This window comes from Xenopus laevis, chromosome 7L (genome assembly GCF_017654675.1).
Source record: "Xenopus laevis strain J_2021 chromosome 7L, Xenopus_laevis_v10.1, whole genome shotgun sequence".
NCBI classification, from domain to species: Eukaryota; Metazoa; Chordata; class Amphibia; order Anura; family Pipidae; genus Xenopus; species Xenopus laevis.
The window spans coordinates 107697460-107709164 of NC_054383.1; the positions used below are offsets into that span (position 1 = coordinate 107697460).

Consider the following 11705-nt stretch of genomic DNA (forward strand, 5'->3'; position numbering starts at 1 on the left):
TCCCTTAAAGGAGAATTCAACCCGTAATTAAAAAAAAAAAAAACCCTACGTATCTATGCCCTCAAAGCTGCCCCAGTAGCTCCCCATCTTCTTTTCTGCCAATTCACTGCACATACTCTGTGCTGATGTCACTTACTGAACTTAGGGACTGACATATAGGGGCAGATTTATTATGGTTCGGATGGTAAATTTGAATTCTCAAAATTTTTTTTGTGTCAAAACTCACACGTAAATTGGGATGTCCACACCTCGACCATGGAAACCGTTCTAATTAGAATATTCAACACCTAAAACCTGCCAAATTAATTTTAAGTCGATGGCAGAGGTCCATTGAACCATTTGAAGATGTTAATAGCCTTCCTGACATTAATTGAGTTTCATTCGAGTTTGAGTCAGTGACATTTGTTCAAATTTTAGATGTTCTTAAATAAGATAACGTTTGAGTTTTAAGTACATTTAAATTTATTAGGTCCAAATTTGAAATTGGACCTTTGATAAATCTGCCCCATAATATACTGAATATATATCCTATAAATGTCACAATACAGTAAATATAGTAAATAATTCACATTATTGCCAAATGGCAACTCAGAAAAAAGCACAAGTAGGTAGCATCAGAATTTAATAATCAGCACTGTACCAATAGCTTAAATAACAGACAAACCTCATTTTCTGCTTGATAATTTGTGATGACCCAAAGTTAAGCTTCTCAACAGCCGCTCAAAGCCCACTGAGCATGTGCGTGTTGCAGATAACTTTGAAGACCTGGATCATTACTGCTGTAGAGATGCTAGTTCAATTAGTTCAGTACAGTGATGGGTAAATGTTAAACCAAATATGACTTTTGCCCCAATGAGGAATCATTTCCAGCTTTATTCCTTTTTAGTGTTTTGTTCTCCTTTTAATATTTAGTTTTTTCGGCAAATTAAATCTTTTACAGGCAACCAGATATTCACTCTTGAAAAGTTGGGCAGCTTATTGATAAGCAGATCTCTGCAGATGATTTCATATAGCAATAAGCAATTTTGAGCAGTTACAAGAAATTACAGTTGATGGCAGTATCTATACAGGTATGGGATCTGTTATCTGGGAACCCGGTACCCGGAAAGCTCAAATACATTTTAATTAGATCATTTATACGTATTGGAGGCAAAACAATCCTATTGGGTTTAAATAATGTTTAAATTAATTTGAAGCAGACTTAGATGTATGGAGATACAAATTAGATCCCTTATCTGGAAAACCTCAGGTCCCGAGCATCTTGGATAATAGGTTTCATACCTTGATCTGTATGGAACTTGTTTACAGTGGAATAACTTTGCTGATTAATTTCCTTAAAGGCGAACTATTGCAAAAATGTAATATATGCTTCATCATTCTATATATATATTAGAATGATGAAACTCCCCACTGCTTTTGTATTTTCTAATATATATATATATATTTGTCTATACAAAGTGGGGATCAGCACAATAGAAAGAAAAATAGTGCATTCTGGGAATAAAATGTGGACATTGCCCATTACCAGAGAGCAGTATAGAAGACTTAGAGAAATATAGAACATCTCCAGAAAAGTAAAGGCATACATTACAGTGTGAAGCCGTAAGGCAAGTTTCCCAACCAGGTAAAGTATAAAAAATGAGCAGTAAGCAATGAGGGGAAAAAACATGAAAAAAGTTTGGGAACCCCTCTCAGCCTGCATAATAATTTACTCCACTTTCAACAAAAAAGATAACAGTGGTATGTCTTTCATTTCCCAGGAACATCTGAGTACTGGGGTGTTTTCTGAACAAAGACTTTGTGAAGCCGTATTCAGTTGTATGAAATTAAATCAAATGTGAAAAACTGGCTGTGCAACAATTTGGGTGCCCTTGTAATTTTGCTATTTTGAATGCATGTAACTGCTTGGAACTTAGCTAGTTAAGCCTTGAGCTTCATAGGCAGGTGTGTCCAATCATGAGAAAAGTTATTTAAGGTGGCCAATTGCAAGTTGTGCTTCTGTCTGATTCTCCTCTGAAGAGTGACAGCATGGGATCCTCAAAGCAACTCTCATAGGATCCGAAAACAAAGATTGTTCAGTATCATGGTTTAGGGGAAGGCTACAAAAAGCTATCTCAGAGGTTTAAACTGTCAGTTTCAACTGTAAGGAATGGAATCAGGAAATGGAAGGCCACAGGCACAGTTGCTGTAAAACCCAGGTCTGGCAGGCCAAGAAAAATACAGGAGCAGCATATGCGGAGGATTGTGAGAATGGTTACAGACAACCCAAAGATCACCTCCAAAGACCTGCAAGAACATATTGTTGCAGATGGTGTATCTGTACATCGTTCTACAATTCAGCACAATTTGCACAAAGAACATCTGTATGACAGGGTGATGAGAAAGAAGCCCTTTCTGCACTCAGGCAAACAAAAACAGTCACTTGTATGCAAAAGCTCATTTAGACAAGCCACAGTCATTTTGGAAAAAAGTGCTTTGGACTGATGAGACAAAAATTTAGTTATTTGGTCATAACAAAAAGCGCTTTGCATGGTGGAAGAAGAACACCGCATTCCGAGAAAAATACCTGCTACCTAATTTCAAATTTGGTGGAGGTTCCATCTTGCTTTGGGGCTGTGTGGCTAGTTCTTGTGAGTATAGGCCCACGCGCCTACCGGAAAGAAGAGAACAGCGCGCATATTCACCTGATAGGAGAGGATACCGGCAGACGCGTTCGCCAGATAGAATGGAGCAGTGGACAACACACCCTGCGGATAGGAGAGAGGGACAGACGCCCTGGCGAAATTACCGAAGGAATGAGAGAGAGGATGACACACGAGTCTCTCTAGCAAGTGGTGGCTATGGCGGGTCCACTTCGGATACATCGTCGTCCTCTTCTTTTTTAGGGTACAGCACGGGACAATCCACAAGAAAAAAAGGAGGGGCGGCAGGAGACATCGGAGGATACCAAGAACGGAGAGGGCAACCATATCGGAAGGCACGGACTCACAAAAAACGTTGGTAATTAATATTTCAAAACATGACTTTTCTTTGGGGGAAATAGAGTTACTTAGTAAAGGTCTTTCATTTTGTCCGTTAAAAAGCTGTGACACATTTCAGTTAGACATAGATTTGGAGAGATTTTTTCGCAATCTGAGGTTGAAGTCCCATTTTTCACAGGTTAATACTATGGGGTTTGAAACAGTGCTTCATGCTGATACGAGTGACTCTAGATTGGATTTAAAGAACGCAGGGTTACGTAATAAAAGTAATTTTACCCCAGCTAATGCGGATCCAATAGTGGAGACATATATTAAATTAGTGAAATGTGATGTACAAAAACTTAAATCCAAACTAAAGTCTAATCCAATGTTCAGCATGAGAAATAATTTAACAGCTGGTGAAAGACAGGGTTTAACCGAGTTATTGAAGCATAATGATGTGATATTTAAACCTGCAGATAAAGGGGGATCGCTGGTGATACTTGATAAAGATTATTATATTAATGAGATCAATAATCAATTTGCAGATGTGACAGTATATTGTCTATTGTCTGGTGATCCTTTAAGTGGCATACAGGATAGTATTAAGGAGGTGGTTGAACTGGCATTCGCGGATAAAGTGATAGATGAGAATCTTAGAAAATATTTGTATAAAATTAACCCCATTACACCTGTATTTTATACTATCCCAAAAATTCACAAGGACTTACAACATCCACCAGGGCGACCCATAGTGGCTAATACAGACTCAGTTTTCTCTCCTTTGTCCATCTATTTGGATAGACTTTTACAACCTATTGTTCGTAACACGAAATCTTTTCTTAAGGACACTAACCAATTATTAGACATTTTGGATAATTGTAAAGTTAATGCCCAGACAGTGTTAGTCTGGATGTAAGTAGTTTATATACGTCTATAACACACACAGCAGGTTTGACTGCAGTAGAGAATTGGCTAAACAAATCCAGAATACACAAAGAAAAATCTTTTCTCTTGGATTTATTACAAATAGTACTTAAAGACAGTTACTTCCTATTTGGTGACAATTTTTATAAACAACTACAGGGGACATCAATGGGGAGTAATATGGCCCCCACTTAACGCCAACCTTTATATGGCAGATTTTGAGGAGAATTATGTTTATACTGATATAATATTCAAACAATACTGTTCCCTATATCATCGGTATATCGATGATATTATAATGTTTTGGGAAGGACCAGTGGGTACACTTATTGAATTTCACCATATTTTGAATTCTGTGGTACCTACCTTGAAGTTCACGTTATGTCATGATATGGAGAAATTGAATTTTTTGGATGTTATGATACAAAAAAATGGCACACTGTTGGAAACATCTTTATAAGAAAGAGACAGATAAGAACAATCTGTTATATAATACTAGTTTCCATCCGCGGTCATTATTGAAGTCTTTACCAATGACACAGTTTAAGAGGGTCAAAAGGATCGTTTCCAACGAACAACAGTGTGAAATCCGTTTAAAAGAAATGTCAGAACGGTTCATAGAAAGGAGTTATTCCCAGTGTAAATTAATGGAAGATATGACAGCTATAAAAGATATAACATCTGTACAGTTAAGGACTCCTAAAAAGACAGACAATATAGAAAAAGAAAGTAGATTAGCCTTTGTAAGTCCGTATTCAGTGGCAAGTGATCAGGTTAAGAACATTTGAGAAAACATTGGCAGATCCTCAAAACAGGGGTTTCACATGTCAAAGAATTCTCATCTGTTCCTTTAATGGCTTACAAACGTAATAAAAACTTAAAGGACCTTTTGGTGAGAGGGGATATAGGTCCTCAAAAGAAACTTCGACAACAATTTTTAGGAACCCCCCCAAAAGGGGACATTCCCTTGTTTATCTTGCGCACATTGCAATAACATTACTAAAGGGAATTCCTTTACACATCCTCATACGGGCAAAAATATTTTGATTAAAAAATACTATACTTGTGAGTCCAGGTTTGTAGTCTACCTGATCAAGTGCCCATGTGGGTTAGCGTATGTGGGTGAAACGACACAGAAGGTGAAAGAAAGGATAAAGCAACATAAGTCTAATATACGCTGTAAATTGTTGCATTTACCGATACCCGCACATTTTCATGAAAAGAAACACACGATTTCACAACTACGATATCAAGTTATAGATAATGTGGTGCCACTAAGACGTGGCGGTGACAGACAACAAATCCTTAAGAAATTAGAGATGCGTTGGATTAATACATTGGGCACTCTAACGCCGGGTGGTTTGAATAGAGAATATACACCTATGTTATTTATATAAGTAAGTGCTTGAAGTTGACTTTGTTGATATGCTTGTTTTTAACATGTGTCTGTTTATAGATGACTATATATTAATTTTATTTCTAATTTTATTGTGTTATAGGACAGTGAAATTTAAAGATATGGAAGCTCCTGATTCAAAGTAATTCAGGGGTATTAGTTCCCTGAATTCAGCATTGGAGCCAGAGATAAGTAAAATCCAGAAGTCTAATATTGAAATAAAGCAAAGTAAGACTTCCTGTCCTTGACACTTATGTTGCAAAGGTTATTTAAAAAGGATTTTAATACATTGTGTCATTGTTTGAAAAGATGTTTATCTATTATCTGTTACTATATAGCACTTTTTGTAATTCACTTCTTTTGTAACAATATATGAGTATGAGATATTTAATTCGGTATATTGAAAGTAAATGGTTTGAAAATAGCTCACTGTGACTCATGGGTAATTTGGTGGTGGAATGGTGTGACTCCTCCCTGTGGTGGGTATTTAAGCACATTTAGACACTGTTAATTAATGGCTTGACAAAGGGCCTGCGTAGCCCGAAACATTGCCTATGGCATTTGAGTAAAGTTTTTCAATTTTTCAAAGATACCGGCGTGCTGCTGCTTTTATTTGCTACATGTATACTTTGCCCTGGCAGGGGGTACGGCTTGCACCCGGGGCTGCAAGGAGCCTAATCCGCTTTTGAAGCACACTTTAACTACATTTATTGTGTGGCTAGTTCAGGGACTGGGGCCCTTGTTAAAGTTTCGAGGGTCGGATGAATTCAACCCAATATCAACAAATTCTTCAGAATAATGTACAAGCATCAGTCACTGAGTTTGAAGTTACTCAGGGGTTGGATATTCCAACAAGACAATGACCCTAAACACACTTGGAAATCTACAAAGGCATTTATGCAGAGGGAGAAGTACAATATTCTGGAATGGCGTCACAGTCCCCCGACTTGAATATCATGGAAAATCTATGGGATGATTTGAAGCAGTCTGTCCATGCTCGGCAGCCATCAATTTAACTGAACTGGAGAGATTTTGAATGGACGAATGGTCAGAAATACCACCATCCAGACACTCATCAAAGGCTATAGGAGACGTCTGGAGGCTGTTACATTTGCAAAAGGAGGCTCAACTACAAGTACTGATGTAATAACTCTGTTGGGGTGCCCATATTTATTCCCCTGTCTAATTTTGTTATGATGCATGTTGCATATTTTCTGTTAATCCAATAAACATTGTCACTGCTGAAATACTACTGTTTCCATAATGCATGTTATATATTAAAAGGAAGTTGCTACTTTGAAAGCCAATGATATACAAAACTCCAAAGAATTAAGAGGGGTTCCCAAACTTTTTACATATGACTGTATTCTTTAGTAACAAAAAAGCAAACTTCTGTATAAATAAAACACAATCTGCTACTAAAAGTGTTTTATTCTTTTCTGGGGGCAAAGTGTATCAGCAGTTAGTGTAAATACCATAGTCATTTTCTACACAATATTGTGTTGTATACAAAAAGCAATCAACGTCTTTTCAGTTTTCCTTTGTAACTCCCTGCATCTGTTGTTATATTTTTTACAATATATTTTGCCGCCCCTTGTAACTGGCCACTCGCTGCCGCCTGAGGCAAGATTCTCACCTTGCCTCATGGCAGAAGCGGCCCTGCTGGGAACACACAGGATAGAGGGTGTGAGGGGAGGAGTTTGACTGCTTCAGATTTCAGCCTGTCAGTCAGTGCTGTGACCACTTCCTGTGGGAGATTGAAGAGACACTCCCTCTCTTCATTTCAGCCTAGCTTCTGACCAGTAAATACCTCTCTGCAGCTCTGATATAAAGACAGTTTTAGGAGGTAACCTGCAAGTTGTCCATCCACTTCTTTGACAGGAGAAATTATATTAATTCATTTTTAAAACATATATTTAAAAAAAAAAATCTGTCAAATACAAAGGAATTGTAAACAAGCATTCATTTTGGTGTATTACTTGAGAAAATGTTTTGTGAACTGCCACTTTCATCCGCCATTGAGGTGCCAAAACTATCAGTTGTGTTCAACCATTTTGCTGGAACTGCATATACTTGTAAGTTGAAAAATCACAAATAGCCCAAAATCGTGGAAAAAAAATACGACTTGCTTAAATGATGAAGATGTGCTTTCCACTGACGATGGAATCTCTTTTTTCCATGCAAAGTTGTAGGGGGGAGGGCACAAATTGTGGTATACCATACTGTCCCCCACAATGTTAGTGGCCTCAGTGAGAGATAATTTTCTATCTAGTTTATATAGCAATTAGTTATTTTTGTAAAAAATGTCAAATGTCAAAAACATCTAATTTTGCTACATCTACTTCAACACTTTCCAGTTTCCTACTCACATCTTTATTACAGCAAGGAAATAACTTGGTAATGAATAAGTAAGTAATAAATAAGTTGTGCAGTCTTTTCCAGTTGTGATGAGACCTGGGTGAGGTGACCTGTACCCACAACGAACCTTTTATTAAGTGTAAAGCTCCACTCACAAATCTTCTGTCATCACTTTTGTTTTCAGCTACTTTATCCCTGGCACACAAGAGACTTGGGCTACTGTTACTTATGATCAAACACAGGTGGCCCCATCATTTTAATCACATTTTGTCAGTAGTACCAAATAAAACACACTGGGTGCCCTGTGCCCCATGGTCTGTCCCTGGCTTGTGCATCATTCTTACTTGCAGCCAAGGTAAATAAATAATATAGTCTCTAGTATTAATAGTACAATAATGCAAGTCACCAAGCAATGTTTAAGCAACACCAGTGCCATTGATTCTTCATATTTCCTAATCTTTTTTTTCATGTTTTAAATTTTATTTTAGGTTGTGGTCGAGATCTTCAGCTCTACAGAGATTTTGTATGAAAAAATGTCTTGTTTAGCATCCTAGGATGACACGGTTGGCACCCTAGATTCAGAACCGATGCTAAGCACCCTGTTCTCAGCTCTTGCTTCTGCCTTTAACAGCCGCCTTTCACCTCTGGAGGAGCCCTCGGCTAATTGGATGCCTCCAGGTCTTATAAAGAGAGGTGCAAAGCGAGGGCTTCTGAACAAGCTAAGGGGCACAACTGTAAAGCAGAGTCTTTTGGGCAGAGGGTCACGGTACAAGGCGTAGGCAGAATCGTAGTCAGATCAGGCCGGGTCGGGGCAGGCAGAATACAAAACGGAGTCAGGCAGGCAAGGGTCAAACTAGGAGATCAATCAGTAGGGATATAGAGTAAGCAAAGTCGGATATCAGGCAGGGGTCAGGATACAGATGTCAGAATCGTCAAAAGCCAGGCAGAGGTCACAACAGGAATCAGAATCAGATAAATGGAATAGCACTAATCTCAGAAGCACCAGGAAAAAGATCCTATAACAGGCAAAGCTTTTTATACTTTTCAAATTTCGCGCCATTGTGCCTTTAAATCCCATAGAGGCGCACCGCGCGCGCCCTAAGAAACTGGCACCTCCCGCAAGGAAGCTTGGCGTGACGGGCGTCCTCGCTGAGGGGGCGGCAGGCATCCCTGCCGTCCCCCCACTAGACCACCACGGTGAGTTTTTGTTACATAGGACTTTGGAGCTTAATAGTGACCAAAACTATTCAACCCCTCAGGGGTGAATACATTACTGATATATGGGAAAGGCTAAAAAGTCTATTATCTTACAATTTGGAAAATGTGATTATTGCAAAAATATTAAATTACCCTCATATTAAAAAATAATAAAATCACAGGATAGGTTCCCAAGACCCCAACAAGATTTGTTAATTCTGTAGTCAATATAAATAATTAACATTTCTCCAGCCCAACAAATTAAACACAGGAAACCCAAGTTCCTTTTAAATTGATAGTGAGCCCTGGGCATGATAATATAAGAAAGTGCAGAAGTACCCAGAGATGCAGGAACCCTGTAGAACTTGAGATGTAAAAATATGCAAGTCATTTATACTCTTAGTAGGACCACAATACTCAAATCCTAGAGAAGAACCTAATAATAATTAGATTTTAATTTAATTAATTTTGCTCTAATAATCTCATCTCTCTCCAAATTCCTTGATGTGCTACACAAATCCCCCACTCCCTGTGGTTTAAGCCAGATTCCATGGTACACAAACTCTTATGGGCCAGATATCACCCTCACATTATCAAAATGATCAAATCCTCCAAGCCCCTGCAGGGCGAGGTGGTCTTGGAACCCCTAACCTTAGACTTTGCTTCCTGGTCAATGTTTCCACACTGGTGGTGAGTCCCCAAATCTAATATCCCCTTGAAAATTACAAAAGTGGTGGGCTCAATTGAAGTACTAGCTAAACTTTAATAAAGCTCTCAAACATGTTCAGGGACCTAGGCCAGGCTGGTCAAGATGGACCTTTGGAGAAACAAAACTCTAGTGCACTTTAATATACTTCCATAAATTAGTAGATGGGCAGTATTTGGAATAACACACATGAACTCCTAGATAATGGGCAACTAAAATAGTTTCAGGTTCTAAAGGAAGTGCCACCATCTGCCTCTGTCGGTATTCTTTTGGTACGTACAACTCAGATTCAGTAGTTTTGTTTCTTAGAGTAGAAATAGCTGAAACCACTCTCAAAGTATACCTGCACAGGGAAGATCTTAGCAAACCCCTCTCTTGGTCGTATACTTTTCTCTGACAAGCTTGTCCTGACCCACTTGCTATAGTCAAGGAAAATTGTTGAGATCTACCAGGGTTTAAAGAAGGAAGGAGGGTTCATGGGCTTCAGCAAGTCCTAGATATTGCTATCCCCACAATAGATAGATACAGTAAAAACTAAGTTCCTTAACCTGGTATATTTTACTACCAATTGATGTGCTAAACTTTGCTGGCTTCACTCCTCTACTATGCCAAAAAAAAGCCATGTTACTACACTGGAAGAGCACTACTCCACCATATCAAACTTTTTTGAAGACACTAATCAATGACATTTTTACAACCAAAAACTAAGATATTATCATAGGCTGCCATATAAGGTTGAGGAAATCAACTAGTAGTTTATCTTTTTTCAACCTAAATTACTATGTCACTGTGTTCCTAATGTAAATACTAAATTGCTCCAGTGCAGATGCATATAGCAACCAGAACTTTGCTTACCAATGGCGAATGATGTCTAATACTGTAAGCCATAACCTCTGGTGTACAATGGTATAGCTATAAAAATGTGGAAATGATAAAAAGTCTTAGAGGCGAGTAACACATTCGATAAATGTATCTAAAAGAGCATTAATACCAGGAGAGAATCATATTTTTATTGAAAACTGATTAGGTATCAATTTTCTTTTCAAAGCCCTCTTTACCTCCTTGTTTCTGAAGCAGTATATAATGGGGTTGAATAAAGGAGTTAGAATGCTATATAATATAGAGGACATTCGCTCAAAGTCTAAGGAGTCTCCTGGTGTAGGGCCAATATAATTATAATTAGCTGTCACATAGAACACGGTAACAACAATGAGGTGGGAGGAGCATGTGGAAAAGGCCTTCCTCCTTCCTGCAGCAGAACAAATTTTCATAATTGTGGAAATAATATATATGTAAGAGATAATAACAAATACAAAGGGAGTCATCCCTAGAAAAACACTGACAACATATAATAAAAGCTTGCTTGTGAGTGTATCAGTGCAAGAAGCTCTTAGAAGTGGAGGTACATCGCAGAAAAAATTATTGACGTACCTAATGTCACAAAAATACAGTTGTGATGTCATCACAGTGTGAAGAACAGAATTCAAAAAGCCACAAACCCATGACCCAGCAACAAGGTGGAAGCAGAGCTTCCTGTTCATAATGGTGGAATAATGCAGGGGCTTGCATATGGCCACATATCTGTCGTATGCCATGGCTGCAAGCAGAAGGCACTCTGTCCCTCCAAGTGAGACAAAGAAATACAGCTGTATGAAGCATCTGTGAAAAGAGATTCTTCTGTTGCCAGTAATGGAGTTGAATAGCATAGAAGGGAGCGTAACAGTTGAATAACAAATATCTAGGATAGATAAGTAACTAAGGAAAAAATACATGGGGGCCTGAAGATGGCAGTCAATGTGAATAATACTAAATATGGCAACATTCCCCATCAGAACCATGGTGTAGACTGCAGCCATGAGAAAGGACAGCATAACTGGTTCTTCTGAGAAGCCTAAGAGGATAAAATCACCAAGAAAAGTCTGATTTTTCATTGCCATCCAATCTACAAAGGAGACCTGTAAAAAAAGATCTCAAGAGGAAGCAGAGACACAATCCAGCAATGGTTAGAGATTATGCACAATTCATCAAAATGTTCTACTTGTCTGGGTAAAACAGTAGTTAAATAAAGGAACTGTGGTTCAAGAAACCCTGGGTTTAATTCTCTTGTTGACTCAAGGAGGCCATAGACGGACAGATTTAAATTGCTGATTTTGGTGCTTTA

The 11705-nt window shown here is 38.3% G+C and overlaps 1 protein-coding gene across 1 annotated transcript; it reads right to left on the reverse strand.

Moving 5' to 3' along the window:
* Positions 1-10545: 10545 nt before the first annotated feature.
* LOC108695866 (olfactory receptor 5V1) lies at positions 10546-11481 on the reverse strand. Its single transcript, XM_018224818.2, has one exon. The coding sequence runs from the start codon at positions 11479-11481 to the stop codon at positions 10546-10548; it is 936 nt and encodes a 311-aa protein (XP_018080307.2).
* Positions 11482-11705: the final 224 nt, after the last annotated feature.

Coding starts and splice junctions, on each gene's coding strand:
- LOC108695866 (XM_018224818.2), bottom strand. CDS start 11,481: ATGGCAATGAAAAATCAGACTTTTCTTGGTGATTTTATCCTCTTAGGC.